Here is a 20,372-nt window from a genome sequence, read left to right as displayed (position 1 = left end):
CATACCCACCTTGGTTTTGTTTCGGGTATAAATTAAAATAAACTCCTCTGCTGTCTGCTCTGCTCTGCTCTGCTCTGCGGCTCCTCGGGTGAACAACTTTTCCTCCACCTTGTTGTTTCTGCGGCGGCTGCTCCGACTGACTGAGTCCGCCGCAGAGCTCCGCTGCTCGGGTTGTTCAATCCCCCGCCTCCCGCCGAGCTGTCAAGGCCCCGCGGTGACGTCGTCCACATCCGGTCTGCCCCTTCAAAGTAAAAGCGGCCTGACGTAGGCTACTATGCATATTAGAGAAGTTTTTTTGTTTTCTGTTTTTCTGAATGTTATTTTAACTTTTATACTATTATATAGCCTAGTTATAAAATATATATCATTATTCGGTTTTTTTTAAAGAATTTCTCTGAATATCTACCTGCACTTGGTTGTTTTTTAATGGCCTATTATTCTGTCAAATTCCTTGTAAATGTAATAACTTTTTATTATAAACTTTATTTCTATTTCTATAGCACCTTTCAAAACCAAGGTTACAAGGTGCTTTACAAAATACAAAATACAAAGAAAGAAGAAAAGAAAAATAAAGCAATTAAAAAATGAAGAAAACATGGCAAAGGCTTGGCAATTAAAACTTTTTTGACACTGATTCTGTTTCTGATTTTTTTTTTTTTTTTCAAACATTAGAAACTTAAAGCATAAAAAGTTAAACTTGCATACTGCATGACTACAGGAGCTGGGAAGTGTTGTGGCATTGTCATTGTGGCTTTTGTTTTGTTGTTATCTGTGATGTCACGGCCACCGTAGATTTCAATAATCAAACATTATTTACAACATTTTATAATGACTGTCATTTATGTTGTCATACAATATTCTGTTTTTCTGTCCATATGGAATCAAGTGCCAATTAATTAAAAAATAATAGCTAATTTTCTAGGCTTTTATTGTGAAGGACCGATCGACTAAATTCCGGTTCTTGTCTCTGTGGTTCCGTTCAGCAGCTTGTCACCGTTGTGGTCTTTAACCCAGCAGCACACTCTGGTCTGTGGTTCCCACCCTCCCCTTGCACCTACAGTATATTATCACCGCTGATAGACGGAGACCAGACCCCCACCCCACGTCCGGCTCGACCTCGCCCGGGATCAACACCCCATCCCCGGATGCTTCCCAGTCCAGGGTCCGCTGATTCCCCTGGAGCTCCGAGGAATCACCTGGAATAGTTCAGATTCCACTTTTGATTATTAACTCCTTCTGCATCGTTTGGCAGGATTTTCATTCACAAATCACAATCATGAATTATACTTATATTTTTAAGCATAAATAAGTAAAGGTGCACCTCCATACACCCCCACCCCCCTCTCCTCCTCCCCCTGAGCCGACCTGTCTGGTGCTCTCAGCGGGGAGAGTCACCATCCAGCCCGGGTCATGAATGATTTATCACCGGGGTTGATCCAGGAACAAACAGGAGCGGTGAAATCAGCCCCGAGGCCACAAGGCTGCGAGTTTACATTATTACAGAATAATGCATGCATATTTACTTTGTAATGTAATCACATCACCTTTAATTGTGCATTGGCAGAGACAGCAGAGAGATTTGAGTTAAAGCGCACCCTGTTGGTGACACATGGACAGTGCTCGTTATAATGACTCCCAAGTCATGTTTAATTAAAATTAAGAACAGATAATGACCATGTTTTATGATATGAAAACATTTTAAAAAAAAATGATTTAATTATGTAGTCATGCTACAGTCAGGAAACATGAGGGATTTATTAATGTTGAATATAAAAGCAGCAGCTTTTAATTTGTAGTTTCAAGGTCTTTTGTGTTTATTTCAAGCCTTTAACCCATTTCTGAATGATAATTACATATTCTACATAAAGACAAATTCTTATGATAGGAAATAAAATGCAGCACAATCAGTTTTAAAGTTTAAATTTATTATGTCTAGAAAAAAAATTAAGAACAGGCAACTGTGGTGGAGACAGGGTGCATTGCTGCATGTGTTTGATTCATACATGTAAGCTGTTGTAACCTGAAGTCACACAATCAATAATACTTGTAGTGGTGAATTATAATAAACCTGCATCTGTGCTTTCTCTCAGCTTCGGCTATAATTCATATTTTGTACAGTAACATGGAAGTTGTCGCCTTCGAATAGACTAAAGGTGCTAAAACTGTCTAAATGAATTCAAGCATTTCCATCTCAGGCTGAATATTTTCAAAATAAAACTTAATTCGTGTTTCACCAAACTAAAGTAAACAGGGTGAACTCTGAACTAACTAACTCTGAACTAACAGACATAAATAACACTTGTATCTGATCTGGTGTCAAATAACTTTTGAGAAGCTGGTGACTTTTTTGTTTTTTTCTAAAATTGTTGCAGAGCCAGAGAAAAAAAATTAAAAACGAGGAAATAAAACGACACAATAATGTGAGAGATTTTGATGTTTTCGTCCCAATCAGCCAGTTCACAAGTCACAATCTGAGCTACAACTGAAGGAATCCTGGAGGAAATTAATTAAAATTAAAAACAAAGATGTGATCTCGAGGCACTTTTTCCACCTGCACCCTCTATCCCTCTCTCTCTACAGTGTTGTCTTCTTCATTACTGATGTGTTTTTAGGTGTTTTATACAAAATGTGTTTATGATTGTCGGAGGATTTGTTTTTTTAGTGCAGTGATTCCAGATGGATTTTCAGCGGTTTGGTCGTCGGCTTCATGTTGGGGAGGTCGGCGTCTGTCAGCGTCTTCTCTTGCCTGTTGTTGCCGCGGCCGCCGCCTCTGAAGGCTGGTTAATCCTCGTCGATGAGGTTGGACCTGCTGATGGCGAAGTTTATGGGGTTGCCCGGCAGCTGGCCTGGTCGGATGGGTTTGGCTGGAGCGGACACAGAGCAGAGAGGGTGAAACACGGACGACTGATGTTGCACGGATGTTTTTAATTTCTCAAAGTTTAAAGGGATAGTTCAAAATTTTTGGCAAATTGGCCCATTGCCATAATCCCAATAGTTTTATAAGTAGGTTTGTTACCTTTAATTGTCGGTGCAAGCTATTTTTAGAACGGCGGAGCAGAGCCACAAGCTGAGAATTTCTTGGTTTCCCTCATCAAACTCATCAAATACACAATCCAACAACTCCACAACGCTCTGGTGGACAAGTTGTGACCTGCACATTCACCACGCTATGAGATAATAACACAACGTTACCAGACAGAGTTGTTTTAGAGGGAAATTCAGAGACTGATGATGAAAAACTGACCCCGACGGGAACATGCATCAGCGGTTTTGCATGAATTTCCCTCTAAAACAACTCTGTCTGGTAACGTTGTGTTATTATCTCATAGCGTGGTGAATGTGCAGGTCACAACTTGTCCACCAGAGCGTTGTGGAGTTGTTGGATTGTGTATTTGATGAATTTGATGAGGGAAACCAAGAAATCCCATAATGAGCCTCCGTAGCGTAGCTCTGACCATCTCACGGCTCTAAAAAAAAAGCTTGCACCGACAATTAAAGGTAACAAACCTACTGCTATGACTATAGGGATTATGGCAATGGGCCAATTTGCCAAAAATGTTGAACGATCCCTTTAAGGTCTTGTGTCTCTCCACCCACCTATCACGGCTGACGCTCTCCTGCCCATGTTGGGTTTGGGTTTGGGCTTGTTGGCCTCTTTCATCCGCTCCATCTCCTCCTCGTAGCGCTTCCGTTCTCGGGCGGCGTTCTCCTTGGCCTCCTTCAGCGCCGTCTCCAGGCCTTTGATCCGCTCCACCATCGCACGCAGACGCTTCTCCATTTTAGGAATCTCGCAGTGAAGGTCGGCGTTGTCCCGCACCAGCTGACGGAGAGAGAGAGAGAGAGAGAGAGAGTGAGTAGAGAGGAGGATGAAGACGCAGAGAACTGAGAAAGACGAACAAACGGGTTTTCTTTCACCTGCTTGTGAACTCTGGTCAGCTGCTCCAGGTTGTTCTCCAGGAACGAGATCTTCTGTTTCTGGGCAGCGGTGATCTCTGATTCCTCGTCCGTCTGAGCTTTCTGAGACAAACACAACAAACAAACACAGCTTTATCTCCAGCAAAGAAAGTACAAATGAAGTAGAAAAACTGAAAAAAATACAGCTTATCTGTGCAGCAAATACAAGTTTGACAAAGGTTTAATACAGCACATTCAGAAAGTTTGTTATGTTGCAGCTTCAGGCTAAAATAAAAATATTTAATTGTTTCTCTTGACAATCTAAAAGTGAAACAATTTCACTTCTTTTGCACATTTCATAGCTAAAAAAGGAATAAAGTTTTATATTTTTAATACATTTGCAAGAACTTCTAAATTTCAGTTTCTGTACTGATGTTGTTCTGAGTGTAGATGACAAAAAGGAAAAGCTGCAATATAAGTGAATGCACCATGTCACCCTAAACATATAAAAACACTTGGTACACAATATATTATAAGCTCTTGTTGGGAAATTACATCAATTAGTCCTTGTTTTTCAACTCAAAACTAAAGGTTTAACCACCTAATTCTCTCACAGTCACACAAACACTGGTTAAACAACTGATTATCAACCTGCAGATAAAACCATAAAAACACTTAAGATAATAAATCAAAGCTGTGGAAAATAAAACAGTAATGCTCTGTATCTTGTTGTGATGATGAGCACCTCCACCTCCGCCTGCAGAGCCACTTTTCCTGGGAGAAATGTGACCAAATAACTGGATACGATTTGTTTCAAAACGCTTTTTATCTTCACGTTCATTCATCAGTTTTGTGGAAACAACCAATTTGCTCCAATTAGTCTCAATTTGAAAGAGATATCTAAGGAGCCAAAAAGGCCCCGAAACCAAATAAACCTGCTCATTTATTCATTTACGTCTGAATTGAGATGATAAGCAGCAGATTTCACACGCGTTCAATACCGGGGCGTCTTCCAGGAAGAAACACTCAGCTCAGCTCAGTCTGTCTTTCCTTATCTCATCATCACAGACCCCCTCCTCCTCCTCCTCCTCCTCCTCCTCGGCCTCGGGGCTGGATGCGAGCGCCACGCCGAGGGCCCGGGTCCCTAATTTTAACAGCTGCTACCTTTGAAGAATCAGATGGCCTACTTACTTACTTACTTACTCACTTGCTGCACACACTTTCTGTTGTGTTCCCTGGATTCATTAAAATTTCATCACGGTGCAAATTAAATGGAGTGAGCAAAATGTGGAGCTGCTCACGTCATCGTCACCATCGTCCTCTTCGCAGGTAGACGCTGAGGTTGTTTAAGGGAGGAAGGGGCTCGTGTGATATTGTACCAGAGAGGAGGAAATGAAATCAAAGGCTGAGGCTGATAAGAGGAGGAACGACTGCAGAGATAATGTGTTTACACAGAGAGACAGAGAGAGAGCAAATAAAGGAAATGCTCACACTGACACACAGACAGATTTTACCTTCTTGATTTTGGAGGACAGGTCCTGGACAAACAGTCTCCTCAGGTTGTGGAGCGTCTGCAGCTCACGGGCCTGAGGAGGAGGAGGAGGAGGAGGAGGAGGAGGAGAGAAGAACACAAAGGTCTCACTGCTCTAACAACATAATATTAATCATTTCTACAGAATATTTTACAACCGCTGGTTCAAAATCTATTAAATCTATAAATGTCTAAATCATTTTTTTTTACATGCATGGATGGATTTTACAGAGGCATCTAAGAGTTTTATCCTGTCAGATTGAAAAGATGAGTGATAACTTTAATATATTACACACAAAAACTGTAACGATACCGTGTTTTTTTTTGCAGCTGCAATTCATTGGATTTTATTTTATAACCCTTATGAAAACAAGATAATCTCCTGACGTCACAAGTTCTGCTCTGGGCAAATTTTCTATTTGTTACTGCAACATAAAACGTCTTCTGCACGTTCACCATCTCTGTTTTCATTTCTTAAATTCAGCCTGAAATGGACAAAGCATCTCTTTAAAAAAAATGAGGGAGCATGGGAATCCTGCTATTAATCTGTTTTTCAAAGCAAAAAGTTGAGATGTTTCTGAGGACCAGATCGATAAAAGTAGTGATTACGGTAAGTCTTGACGATATCTGGTGCTGGTTCTATATAAAGTCGGGAGAAACCACTTCCTGTTTGGCTGCAGCCCAACCCTCAGTTATCTGTTTGTTTTTTTTAAACCAAATGCAACATGTTTCTAAAGTTAAACAGTGTTTTAAATAATTGCGATTATTATTTTTGCCCTATTCAAGCAGCCTTAAGAGAGAGAGGCTTTAAAAACTGAAGGAGCTGTGTCATCCTCTCTCTCATCTCCGGTGGAAAACGACGCCCTTTTTGGTTTTAATTTTTTAAAGCTGTGCCGTCATTTCTTTTCCTAGAAAAAAAACCCATCATGTGTCAATGGAACAATAAAGAGAAGAATCAGTGCTTTTCCCTGCACTGTCTGGCTGTTTTTAGAGTATTTTAATCAATAATTCATTTCACTTTTTTTATTTCACTTTGTCCCACACTGCAAACCTGTTTGACTGACACTTAAATCCTGAATAACTAAAAAGGAGACGGAGCCAAAAAGGTGAAATCCTGCTGCCTCACCACAGACACTGCTATATAAATACATACCAGAGCGTCCTCACATACCGTGTGAGTGCTCAGGTCATTGAAAAAAGTGGGATTATCAATAGTGAATGAGACACGTTGGTTCTGGATCAAGAAGCTGCAGCTGAATTTTTTAAAACCTCGCTTTTAAAAGATTTAAATTAAGTGAAATTCCCATTAACCTTCGTTTTATCTGAGATGAAATTTTGATGAATTGGACCTTTTAATCAAACACTGTAGGTGTAAATGCAACATGCTGATGATGATAACTGACCACAGTCTCCTCCAGTCCCTTCAGGTCCTGTCTGGCCTGCTCCTGTCGGTCCTGCAGCGCCCTGCAGCAGGTAAACACACACACGCACACACACACACGTCTGTTACATAAGGCGGATTAAAAAGGGAAACATCTGCAGAGTGAGAAGAGAAGAGAAGAGAAGAGGAGACACAAAAATCAAAGATGGAGGCGTCACGTTACGTCAGCTCCTGGATCTGGCGGCTCTTCTCCTGGTCGGCGGCTTTCAGCTTCTCGTGCTCCACCCGCAGCCGCTCCTGCTCCAGCATGACCTTCTGGTTCAGGCTGCACACACACACACACACACACACACACACAGTCATCAGTCACTGAAGTCAAGCTCAGAAGGAAGAAAAAGAAGAAGTGGTGAGAGAAGAAAAAGAAGGAGAAGAAGAAGCTACAAGCTACATTATACAACAAGTAGAGAGACTAAGCGGAAGCAGGAAGTAACGTCGCCATGGGACCTCAACTCTGAAAAAGTCTCCATGCAAGTGAACGGGACTGAAAGTTTTATTTCGTGATCCGATTGAATTGTGTCATGAGAAAAAAATATGACGAGAAATCAGCAGTTTATCGTAAAACTATTGTAGAATAAAATTCAGAAGAATCTGTAACCAGAAAGACTACAAGTCGCGTAGCTGATGTCACACACCAAATGCTGTAGTCCGTAAAGCGTCTTCACAAAAAACACATTTTTTCCGTTGCCGTTTTACGATAAACTGCTTTTTTTCCGGATGAAACGTGATTTTGTTTTAAACAGGTAGAGGTCATATTTTTTTCTCATGGCGCAATTCAATCGGATCACGAAATAAAACTTTCAGTCCCGTTCACTGGCATGGATAGTTTTTCAGAGTTGAGGTCCCATGGCGACGTTACTTCCTGCTTCCGCTTAGGCACTCGGTAAGCAATCTGATTGGTCAGTGACTGCGTTTACATGCACTTCAGTACCCCGATTTCAATCGGGTTTTTTAAGTACCCCGAATTTGTGTTTGCGCATGTAAACACCATTTCCCGATTCCAGAAATCGGGATAAGCTCATATCCCGATTTTGAGAAACCCGATTTTGCTGCCCGGAGAACTCCGAAAGAAATCAGGATACTGGAGCATGTAAACACAGTACCCCGATATCTGAAAGCTGCTCAGCCAGCTGACGTAACTGTTACCATAGATACGTTACGTAACAAAATGGCGGCGACAACAAGAGCGCATTCTGGAGCAACGAGGAGACTATTAAGTTTTTTTGTTAGTTTTTTTCATGCGAGAAAGTCACAAGTTATATAACATGGCAGCATTTTTAATTTGTAAATTTTCGGACCTATATTTCCTAGTAGTTGCGCTTCCTGTTGTAAATAATAAACATGAATGAAACACACATACGCACGTAAGACGCAGTAATCACAAACCGGGATACTGTATTTATCATGTATACAGGGATACTGAATAACCGGGTTTCTCTAAGTTCATGTAAACACCATACCCCGAATTTGATCAATAATCGGGGTACTTAAAAAACCCGATTGAAATCGGGGTACTAAAGTGCATGTAAACGCAGTCAATAATAAGACATTTAGAACGTGCTCAAATCAGCATTACAACACGGCTGACTCATCACTGAAAATATTACTTCGCCATGTCATGTTGTTTAGGGTTAATCATACTGGAACAATTTTATGGAGGACACCGACTGGAAGAAGATTTGGCTCTTACCCAACCGATACCTACCTGTTAACTAATAAAGTGAGAGAAATTTCATTTAAGATTATTCATAAATGTTATCCATCCAATGACCACATTGTAAAAAGATGTAAAAAGATTTTAAAAAGACATTGATGTGAATTGTACTTTCTGTTCTGTACATGCTGAAACTGTGACCCATTTGTTTTGGCTCTGCCCTATTGTGCAAAAACTATGGAGTGATATTTGTAATTTTGTTGCTATCAATGTTGATGGCGATTTTATTTTGTTTTGGAGGAATGTTCTGTTTGGGCTCCCTGACCTGAAAAAAACAAGGAAAAAGGCAAGCTAACATAACTTTTATTATCAACCTTATTATTTTAAGGGCAAAATTTCATATTCACAAATGTAAGTTCATTAAAAAAAACCCTTCCTTTACTGCTTTTAACGGTGAGCTCAAGCAATAGAACCTCCATCAAATTTTCAAACAACCAGAAAGCGATTAAGACTATCAATATATGTGAAAACTTGAAAAAAAATGTGTAAACTTATAAATTCCCCCTGGCGTATAATATAAATGTGCTTGATTAATTGCATTTTACCATGAAAAACTGTTTTTGTATTGTGAAACAAAGTTTTGAAAAAAAAAATACACCTATACATCTCCATGGCAACATGGATTTTCCCCCCTTTTATTTTAAGAAACGTCATTTATTACTACTGAAAATAAATCACAAACTACACTGACCTCCTGTAGGGTGTTCCTGTCAGCTGCAAAAGTCACATTTATAGAACAATTATGGAGCTGAATATTTCATTGGATAAAACAGAGGTGATTACCTGTATGTTTCTCTCTCTCCCTCTCTCTCTTGCTTGCGCCTTTTGGGCTTTTAAATAATCTGGAGTAATCGTTTGGCTTTCTCTATCAGCTGTGTCGGCGACACGGCGCTATAACTTAATAATTTACATGCAGAGTTTGCGGTTGTAGAAGCTACATCTGTGAAAGGAAAAAAACGGCATCTTTGTTATAACTTGGGCGAGTTTGTGCAGTGTTGATTTAGTTCGGGAAAGTCCGAGACCGCGTTAAAACATGAACGTCAGCTCAGAGTTCACTCATCTGGGACTAGAAAATCCTTTCTGTTGCTAGGTCGTTACCCGTTACTAAGGCTCGGACTATTTGCTGTAGAGGTGAACTAGGTTCCATTACACATAGGAGTCTACTGACGTGACTGATTGTGTTTCAGTTATTAGTCAGACCCCATTTAGTTCCATGGAAACGGGAAGAACACTCGCAAAAAACTTTACATTTTGAGAGCAAAACGTCCATCACCATGAATATTTATTTAATTATACGCTTTATTTTGTTGGTAATTGTTGTATAATCGCAATATTACCCTCGAGGGTGTGCTTAAACGTAATTTGAGCACTTTGGTGATGCTTGCGGACCTCGGCGCTGACCGCATCACCGTGGTGCTCAAATGACGTTAAAGCACACCCTCGAGGGTAATATTGCTTAAATCAACTCGCCGTCATGTAGGCCTACCGGGAACGACGGCGGCAGCGTTTGGTCCTACGTTTCTCGGACTTCCAGAGCAGGTACAGCGCAGCGATAGTTGTGACCTCAGCCATGGTTGATGAGAGAAGAAGCAATGTTGTTGTTGTTAAAAGTGAAAATGGGCGGGCTGGCGAAGGCGCGAAGACACGATGACGCGTTTTTTTTTACAGTCTATGGTTTGGTCATGTATCAAAACTCGAGCGACAAAAAAGCTCTATCACTCCCACAAGGGGGTTCCCACCAAACACGATAGACAGAATAAAGACACGATGGTCCCGTCCCAAAATAAAAAAAAAAAAGGGTTTATAACCCTCTTTTTACAGGTGCAGGGCCGTTGCTAGGAATTCTGGCCCCCCTTAAAGAATACTAAAGTGGGCCCCTCCCCCTAACTTTTCCTTTTTTTTTTCTTAGACTACGTATGTATTATCGTTTTTATTTAGCCTTCTTTGTTTTGATGCTAATGCAGCATTACACTGCAAAAACTCAAGTATCTTAGCAAGAATATTTGTCTTATTTCTAGTCAAAATGTAATTTCTAGTCAAAACAAATCTCATCATTGTACTTAAAATAAAGCCGCGTTTCCACTAGCCTACATGGTACCGGCTCGACTCGACTCGACTCGGCCTTTTTGCGTTTCCATTACGTAAAAGTACCTGGAATCTGGTACCCGGTACTATTTTTTTGTACCTGCTCAGCCGCGGTTCCAAAACGGCTGAAGCGGTACTAAAATGTGACGTGTAAACATTGCGGACTGCTGATTGGTCAGAGAGTCGTCACCGGTGGCCGCGGGTCATCAGATATCACCACATTTCAATAAATAAATGTTTTAAAATGAACAAACTATGCAAGTCTGGTCGCTTTTCCGCTGTCGCCCTCCTCTCCCCGTCTAGCCATGTGGGTTTGTTGACAACGAAGCCGGCGAAAAATCAATACGGAGCGGTGGATAACTTTGTTACGATGTGTAGTCTTAACTGTCAAAAACAAAGGCTTACAGTTACGGAGCTGGTTTGTGTGGCGGTGCAGCAGAGAGGAGAGGAGAGCTGGGACACCGGGGGGCTGCGGCCAGGTAACGGATGTTGCAAGGTTGGTTTTCAGTCGTGAGAGGCCAGGTGAAGACAGAGAGCCTCCGCTCTCACTCGTAACAAGTCACAAGTCATGTAGTAAGCTATCAAATTACTCCGGAGCTTTTTAATTAAGGTAAAAATGTGGCATAACCACGGGGAAAATCCTGTTTATAGTTTTGTTTTATTTTGTTAAGCGCCGCCGGTCGCTATGACGACCGGCCACTCTAAAGCCGGTACTATCCTGTAATGGAAACGCTCTCTAGAATAGTACCTGGTACCAGAGCCGAGCCGAGTCGAGTCGAGTCGAGCCGGTACCATGTAGTGGAAACGCGGCTTAAGACACATCATATTAAAAATAGCTTGTTTTTAGACACTTTTTACTTGTTTCACTTTTTACTTGTTTTATTTTCACTTGGAATAAGTAGAAAAAATCTGATAGTGGAGCAAGTTTTTCTGATTTAACAAAAATCCATAAAGAAAAAAACAAAGTCCTTCTAGGCAATCTCAATATTAGAACATCTCTGACGTAACGAATAAACGGCACGTGACGGTGTGAACGAACAACATAGAACCATAGGAGAACAGGAGCAGTGTGACGTTGTTTCCGCTTTTCACCGACAGCTCCACTCTCCCTTACCAAAGACCCTTAAGTTACTTACACGTAACTACTATTGGTGCGTTGAGACCATAGACTGTAAAGGTTGAGGCTAGAGAATTGTGGGATTTGTAGTTTTTGAACGATCGCAGGTTGTGATCTTTCTTTTTTGTGAATTTCCCGGTTCGCACATGTATTTTTTTTTTTAGGGGGAAATGCGAGTGAAATGCTTAAGACAATTTAAGACCTGTCTAAAATTATTTAAGACTTGAACACAATAAGACATTTTAAGGCCTAAAATTTAGATTTTTTTTTTTCTACTTTTTAAGACCCCGCGGATACCCTGGAGAAAGAGTGGGGCAAGAAGATGGAAAAGCAGAAGGAGAAGGAGAAGGTGGTGGAGAGGGAATGGGAGAAGAAGATGAAAAAGAAAAAGGAGAAGATGGAGAAGAAGTGGAAGAAGAAGAAGGGTCTTACTCCTCCAGCTCTGTGGCCAGTTTCTCCTTCATGTCCAACTCGTCTCTCAAGCTGCTGATCTGCCTCTGATGAGCTTCTCTGTGAGACTGGATCTGTTTCTCCACAGCTTCCTGAACAAGAAACCACAAGTTCAACCTTAAACCTCTGCACAACAATCTTCTCTGTGTGTGTGTGTGTGTGTGTGCGCGCGTGCGTGCGTGCGTGCGTGCGTGTGTGTTCGTACCCAGGGCCGTTGTATAGGGGAGAAAGGTGATGATAATTCTAGGGGCCCAGCGCTCAGTGGGGCCTTTAAAAAACCCCAGTAGTCTAATCTTTGTATGACTGATTTATTCTGCATAAGACCCTGACTAACACTCATAGTACACTGTAAAAACTCAACATTTTTCCAAGAATATTTGTCTTATTTCTTGTCCAGATGTCTCATTTCTAGTCAAAACCAATCTCTTTCCACTTAAAATAAGACTCATTACCTAAAAATTAACTTGTTTTTAGATAATTTTCACTTAAATTCACAATAAATAGACAAATCTACCAGTGAAAGTAATTTTTTTGTGCTTGTAATAAGGAAGAAAAACTTGCTCCACTATCAGATTTTTTCTACTTATTCCAAGTGAAAATATGCTTGAAAGAAGTAAAAAGTGTCTAAAAACAAGCTACTTTTAATATGATGTGTCTTATTTTAAGTATAAAGTGACTAGAAATGACATTTTGACTAGAAATAAGACAAATATTCTTGCTAAGATACTTGTGTTTTTGCAGTGTAATGCTGCATTAGCATCAAAACAAAGAAGGCTAAATAAAAAACGATAATACATACATAGTCTAAGAAAAAAAAGGAAAAGTTAGGGGGAGGGGCCCACTTTATTATTCTTTAAGGGGGCCCAGAATTCGTAGCAACGGCCCTGTTCGTACCTTGACTTCGTTGGCCGACTGGACCGTGTTCTTCTCCTCCATGGTGCTAACTCCCTCTGGAGAAATAAACACTTAAAACACACAGCTGCTTCATTATTACATGATTATCTCCACAACACAACAATGACAGGAAGAGACCACACAGCAAAAATAATACTTATTTCTATAATAATTATTATTATTCATACTTAATCGCAATATAATGGCCAAGTGCAATATCCAAATCACTGATATTATTCTTTTTAATTGAAAACAAAAGATCTAAAATACCATCACTCTGTGACTGTAGTTGCAACATGATGTTTTCTGCAGAACTGAAATGAACATAAAATATGTGCAAACAGTTGTTACACTAAATCCATCTATCGTGGAGTGCACTAAAAATTTTCTCAACTTAAGAAGTCCTATATTATTATTATTATTACTTCTTAATTCTATTACCTTCATCCTCATGTCCTTTAATCTATTAATGACTATTTTGAATTTTTCTTTCATAGATAGATACATTTTTGGTGTCAATGCATGAAAAACACAGTAAAATCAAGTTTAGCTGTAAGCGTAAAAATAAATAAAGGTGTATTCTCCAGGTGTTTCTTCTTTACACCTTCATTTGACCTCAGAGAAGTGATTATGGAGATTCATTTTTTGACTTTTCCTTGACTCGTTCTCACCCTGAGCTCTGATCCTGACGATTTCCTCGTTGAGCGAGTCGATGATCTCCTCCAGCTGCCGCTTCTTCTGCTCCACGTTCTGCAGACACTCCATCAGGGACTTGATCTTGGCTTCGTACTGGACGACAGCAGGTGAAAAGACAGAAACAAAGACAGAGATGTGCACATGTGATTAAGACTCACACACGGAAAGAAATCTATTAGAAATAATGATAATAAGAAACTTTATTGATCCTCAGAGGGAAATGAAGTCGAGTTCCAGCTGCTCTTTCAGCATAGAAGAGAGAATATGAAGTGGATTATAAAGGTAAAGATACAAATTGAGATAAATATATACATTAAATATAAAAACAATATAGAATATCTATATTAATATGTCAAAATTAGGTTTAAAGCTGCTCTTGCACATATATGTAGGTCAATAGATTATGGAGCTAATATCCATAATATGAGGCCATAATCATCTTATCCGCCGTTTCATCCATAACCGCATGATGTGGCATTTCGGTGACACACAGCCGGGGTTTGTCGCCACGTCACCATGGCGACGGTGAGCAGCCGTTACCTGGGAGATGCGGAGCTGGCAGGCAGTCAGCTCCGTCTCGTTCTGCTCCATCTTCTGGGTGCTCTCGGCCCGGGAGCTCTCCAGCTGTTTGCTGCGCTTCACCATCGTCTTCACCTCCGACTTCATCTTGCTGATGTAGAGACGAGCCACGGTGAACTCCTCGTCGATCAGCCCCGTGCTCTCCTGGTGCTGGGGGGGGGCATTAATAAATAAATAATAATCAATGGAGGGATGAATAGACCCCGATTGGTGATATAAAGGTTAAAAGATGTGTTATAAATTGAGCTGCTGTGTTATTTGAGGGGGAAAGTTCGCCAAAATTATAAAATACATAGGTGTGAATGGATTTAACCCTCTATGGTACCATGTTGCCCTCAGGCGACATACCACTTTTTGGCCCGTCACATCTCCACAATTCATCTCATTTAATGCTGTAATACTTTAAAAAAGAGAGGAGACCTTAGAGAACCAATAACAATGCTTTAATTTATCACATTACTTTCAAGAAGCCACTGAAACCCTTTTTTGCAGACTTTTTCAAAGGAAACAGGTTTGCCACTTTGCTCCACTAAAACGGTCTGAAAACTTCCTGGCCCTTTTTCATCTGGAAAAAAATATATTTACACTAATAGATTAGTAAAGTTCAATTTTTAATAGTTCCATGCAATTTATTTATTATTAAATAATGGAAACTTGTTAAAATGCACCTGTTGCCCGAAAGCAACAACGTACCATTATAGAAAATTGCAGTGTTGCCTTGAGGCGACAGTGGACCATTATGGAATCAAAATCGCATTATGAGACTATGGTAGTGTGTGTTTAGGTGTAAATATAATGTTCAAAAACATATAATTCATCATAATTTTGTTTTTTATCCTTAATAAATTTGATTTTGGATGCAGTAAAGTAAACATCAGGCTATTATGATGATGATGAGGAAGATGAGAATGAGAATTGGGATGAGGATGAGGCCAGTGAAGGTGAAAGTCTACAGAGACTGGTGTTTCTAATACAGTATATGACGAACCGTAATGGTACATTGTTGCCTACAGGCAAAAAATCCCCAAAACTTCCAAAAATAAATAATTTTTAAAAATTTCTTTAGATTATGTTTATTTAGTCTATTTTGAGACATAAAAACACTCCAAACATTTTTTCCCCCACTGGCATCATAATGCAGCGTACCATAGAGGGTTAAAATGTGAATTTTACAGCTGGTGTCATTGATTCAATGTGTTATTATGTAGCATTATCGTCACAATTCACACTTTCTAGAGGCACGAACCAGTTTGACTATTTATTACAAGAAAAGTTTCTTGTGAACATGTGGTTTATTTTGCAGAATTTAGATGCATCATTGATCACTGGACGTTTGTTTTTCCTCTCTCTCTCATTTTCCTGTGATGTGTAAACACACGGCTGCAGGTTTAAGACAGTGGAGCTGTAAAACCCTACATTTATTGCGTTTAATTTGATTGGTCCGTCGACTAATTCTTGTTATTTGTTATATTGTCACTGGTTAAGTCGACTGTTCGAGGCCAGAACGACCATCAGACGAATGGGAAACCTCCCGGTGCTCTTGATGTGCAGTCACATGGTTACTGATATGATATTTTTCTTGAAAACTAATTAATAAATGATTACAAATTGTCTGTTGAAGCTCTTCTACTTCAAGCTCTTTGTACAAACAGTATGAACAAACCACAGAGTGCGTGGAGCAGCTCTGCACTGCAAAAACTCAAATATCTTTACAAGAATATTTGTCTTATTTCTAGTCAAAACAAATCTCATTATACTTAAAATAAGACTCATCACATAAAAAGCAGCTTGTTTTTAGACACTTTTTACTTCTTTCAAGGATATTTTCACTTGAAATAAGTAGATAGTGGAGCAAGTTTTTCCTCCTTATTTCAAGCACAAAAAACTTGCTTTCACTAGCAGATTTTTCTACTTTTTTCAAGTGAAAATTTGTTTAAAACAAGTGAAAATGATCTAAAAACAAGTTAATTTTTAGGTGATGAGTCTTATTTTAAGTGGAAAGAGATTAGTTTTGACTAGAAATGAGACATTTTGACAAGAAATAAGGCAAATATTCTTTGTAAGATTTTGAGTTTTTACAGTGTGGTATCAGAGGGTTAAATTCCCACTTCAAGCCTCAGCGCTGTGCGATAACTCCTGTTTCTAAAAGCCGCGCTGTGTTTTTTCACAAGAGACTCTTCACCTATCGGCCTCTTCACAGCGAAGAGGGGCGGAGTTTAAAATACATCGGCCATGAAGCTAAAAGCTGATAACACATCTGAAACATCAAAACTGCCGAGTTTCTACTTCACACAGTTTGGTATAAAAAGCAATAGGCTTTTTTTAGGATTTTTGTGTGTAAATGTGTGATTGTATGTACATTTTTACATGGATGGGTATGTCACCATGTCTGAAATGTTGCTAGAAAAAAAGGTAAAATAAAATAGATATTTGTGTCTTTTTGCTTTGTTCTGCGAAATAATAACCTGAATATGATAAATATAATAATTTACAGGATTATGTTTTAACTGTCAGACAAATGAAGCAATTTAAAGATGGTACTTTCGTCTTTAGAAAATTGTAAAGCAGCACAAAACAGGAAGTGAAGCGGGCAGTGGAGGATTCAACCTCTGATGTCAGTTGTGGAAACCTTGAAGAGAAAGTATCATCGATTTATTTTATAAATGTCCATTTTGTATCACTTTTTGGAAAGATTTGGAAAATTTTCTTTTTACCAAAACTACAGTTAAGTATCACTTTGATGAGAAAATCATTACTTTTGGCTCTTTCTCTCAAAATAATATGTTTAACATTGTCAATCTTTTCATATTAATGGGTAAATCCCATATACATAAAGTTAAAATGTCCAAAGCAACCCCCTCATTTCCATTATTTTTAATCAAACTGCAATTTTATTTCGAGTCTCATTCCTATATTACTTATTTCTTTTTTTATTATTTATTTAATTAATTAATTTGACCATTTTTGTCTTATACCACCTTTTTATCAGTTTATGCCTTATCACGTTGTGTTGTTGTGTTTTTTATCTGTTCCTACACTCTTTATGCTGTATTGACAGATGATAATACAATTAAAAAATTTTAAAAAACAAAGATAAACCTTGATGTCGTTGCTTCCCATGGCGATCCCGATCTCAGCCAGGTCTTTGAGCAGCGACGACATCATCTCAGTGACCCTCTTCTTCTGGTGGTTGGTCATCTCCTTCAGCTTCTGCAGCTCGGAGTCGATGGAGGCCAAGGAGCTCTGGAGGAGGAGGAGGAGGAGGAGGAGGAGGAGGAGCATCACATCTAGGGTTGTAAAATTCCGGGAATTTTCAAAGTTGGAAACTTTCCATGGGAATTAATGGGAATATATGGGAATTAACGGGAATATATGGGAGTAAATGGGAATAAATCAGAAATTTACAAAATTGAAGGTTGGTCCTTAACAGGGAACTTAAATGTAGTTGTGAAAAATATATTTAATGCAATTACACTTGAATATCTATGGAAAGCAGAAAGTGTTTTCACTACATTTCCCATGAGCCTCCGCGCGCATGGTGAAATTCTTGGACCGGCGCAAGACGGACGAAAGCGAAAACACTTGGCAAGAATGTTTTCATTGATCAAGAATGAAAGTCGGAGGTTCGCAGATGATCAGATACCATCGTAGTAATATAGTATATATATATATATATATATATACCGTAATATATATTAGGGCCGGGGCTTTAACGCGTTAATTACGATTAATTAATTACACAAAAATTAACGCGTTGCATCCCTAGTCTGTTGGTCTTGGTTAAGTACCACCTTGAAAAAAAACAATGTTTTGTTGCTTAAGCTTATGTATTCAGTCATTCAATGGTATACTAAAATCCATGTGAAAAAAAATGCTTCTCACTGTTCTCAGGTCAAATATTTATATGCGATTAAAATGTGATTAATTGCGATTAATTAATTATAAAGCCTCTAATTAATTCGATTAATTTTTTTAATCGAGTCCCGGCCCTAATATATATATATATATATATATATATATATATATATATATATATATATAGTATTTTAGTCAACATTCATGTTTTTGTTGTTCAGTAAAAGAATTGATTGTTCATACAAGAATTAAATTCTCAATAATTCCTATAAATTCCCATAATTCCTGTGGAAAGTTTCCAATTTGGAATATTTCCAGTATTCCCCAGCTTAACTTCCCATGGAAAGTTTCTGGAAATTTACTGGAGCTTTTCTGCCCCTTTGCAACCCTAATCACATCAAATATCTGCGTGGAACCAGATGATTCTGCAGGAGATGAAATAATAAAAAAAAGAATAAAAAGTACCGATTTCTCGTTGAGCTCCTCGCTGAGGGCCTCGAACTCCTTGGTTTTGATCTCCACCTCCTGGCTCTTCTGGTCGTAGTTGACGGCCAGCTCCTCCAGCGCCTGCAGCACCTCCTTCACCTCCTCCTTGGAGGCCTCGTTCTCCGCCAGCAGCCGGCTCAGCTCCGTCTGCAGGGTGTTGTGGTCACGGCGGGACGAAGCCAGGAGCTGTGCAAGTCAAAGGGGACGTACAGTATTATGCACATTTCACTGCTTTTCTAGTAGTTCTGCATGATTTTCAGCTCCAAAAACTCCTTAGTTGTCTCGTACAGACGTGAATTTTTGCATATTTTGGGGGGGAGGGGTGTGTTCTTTCTAAGCCCATATAGGGTCTTTAACCTCTCCCGCACTTACTATTCTTGTTTCGTTTCTGTTTTTGTAATTGTCCTTATTTTTTATGGTGCAAATAAATAAACTAAACTGAATCTAACCTACGATTTCATCTTCTTTGGGAAAGGAAAACAGTTGAGATTATCCGTATAGATGCCGGTGTTTTGGGCAGATCCCTTGCAGTTTGGGTGTTCGTCCTAACTGGACGGTAAAAACCTGACGTCAAGTTGCACATAATCTTGCGGAGGAGATCTCGTTACCGAGCGTTCAGAGAGACTAGAAACCGTGTGAAATCTGGTTTGACCCCTATCGTTCATGTTGTGCAACTTTGCAGAGGTTCAACATGGCCATATGACATTATAAGGATGATATGCAACAGCATATGTCTCCTTTACAGATAGATGGAGGCAGAGGAACAATGTCTACACACCACAGCTTAAAAAAAACAAACAAAAACCTAATGTTTTCAGTCTGATAAGTTTCCTCCTCTTGCTGAGACAGAGCGACCTCTCCTGTGGAGACACTAATGCTCTGCTATCAGCTGTCAGACTGGGCTTATGCTAACGAGATCGGCTGGAGAGTTGAGGCACAGTGGGAGAGGAAGACGGGGGAGAAAATGTAAGGGGGGAGGGGGGGAGTGTGGTGTCACCTCCTCCTGGTCCAACATCTGTTCATTCAGCTTCTCCACCAGCTGAGACTGCTGGTTGATCTCCTCGTCCTGCAGGAAGGAAGGAGAGAGGAGACAGAAATCATCACTCATTCACTTTCACTGCGACTAAAAGCAGAGTTCTCTGCCACCTACTGGTCAATGGGAGGACTGCAGCTGGGAAACAATTGAAAATGCTGCTTATATTGGAAGAAAATATAGAACAGTGATCAATATTATAATATATGATGATGAAAAGGAAATGTGAATATTTGCTTTGCAAGTACATTTACAATGTGGGCCTCTAAATTTTCTGCTTGTGCTCCTAAAATGTTAAGTTAGGGGGCCCTGTGCACCTAGTAAAGTCAGTCTGGAGCCCTGATGTTATTTTACATTATTATATTTTCACATTTAGCAATTCATTATCAGTATCAGTAATGGGTCAGGTATTGGGGATGTTTTTCTCTGCATCATTTTTTATTACAATCTACATCAAAAAAGGTATTAAAGCAGAAGTAAGTGGTCCGGTCGTTTTCGCTAATGCTGCGTTCCAGGCAGGCTTTTGAAATCGTAAATTACAGCTTCAAGTCACAACGTACGACTTTGTAGCGTTCCAGGCAACCCACTCGTGTTTTTCCG

General features: G+C 39.6%; 2 protein-coding genes across 4 annotated transcripts in view; both read right to left on the bottom strand.

Annotated features, from left to right (window-relative positions):
* Positions 1–177, bottom strand: part of arhgap12b (Rho GTPase activating protein 12b) — a 75,718-nt gene extending 75,541 nt beyond the window's left edge. The window contains exon 1 of one of the 3 annotated variants that reach the window (XM_085762948.1): positions 10–177. The gene's annotated coding sequence lies outside the window, so the exon portion shown is untranslated. The remainder of the gene's footprint in view (positions 1–9) is intronic. The other 2 variants (XM_085762947.1, XM_085762949.1) reach the window with 2 other exon arrangements.
* A 2,246-nt stretch (positions 178–2,423) lies between these two features.
* LOC146966206 (kinesin-1 heavy chain-like) overlaps positions 2,424–20,372 on the bottom strand; it is a 37,906-nt gene continuing 19,957 nt past the window's right edge. The window contains exons 13-25 of the mRNA XM_085763855.1: positions 19,737–19,805; positions 18,719–18,925; positions 17,498–17,641; positions 14,360–14,548; positions 13,795–13,912; positions 13,124–13,179; positions 12,212–12,321; positions 7,030–7,131; positions 6,829–6,889; positions 5,409–5,480; positions 3,916–4,017; positions 3,598–3,820; positions 2,424–2,864 (exon numbers count right to left, since the gene is read on the bottom strand). Of these exons, the coding sequence (XP_085619981.1) occupies positions 2,782–2,864; positions 3,598–3,820; positions 3,916–4,017; positions 5,409–5,480; positions 6,829–6,889; positions 7,030–7,131; positions 12,212–12,321; positions 13,124–13,179; positions 13,795–13,912; positions 14,360–14,548; positions 17,498–17,641; positions 18,719–18,925; positions 19,737–19,805 (1,536 nt within the window). The 3' untranslated portion in view covers positions 2,424–2,781. The remainder of the gene's footprint in view (positions 2,865–3,597; positions 3,821–3,915; positions 4,018–5,408; positions 5,481–6,828; positions 6,890–7,029; positions 7,132–12,211; positions 12,322–13,123; positions 13,180–13,794; positions 13,913–14,359; positions 14,549–17,497; positions 17,642–18,718; positions 18,926–19,736; positions 19,806–20,372) is intronic.

This window comes from Trachurus japonicus, chromosome 20, assembly GCF_045865225.1.
Source record: "Trachurus japonicus isolate A0001 chromosome 20, Traja_1.0".
Classification (NCBI taxonomy): domain Eukaryota; kingdom Metazoa; phylum Chordata; class Actinopteri; order Carangiformes; family Carangidae; genus Trachurus; species Trachurus japonicus.
This window is presented reverse-complemented; position numbering and strand designations above follow the sequence as displayed.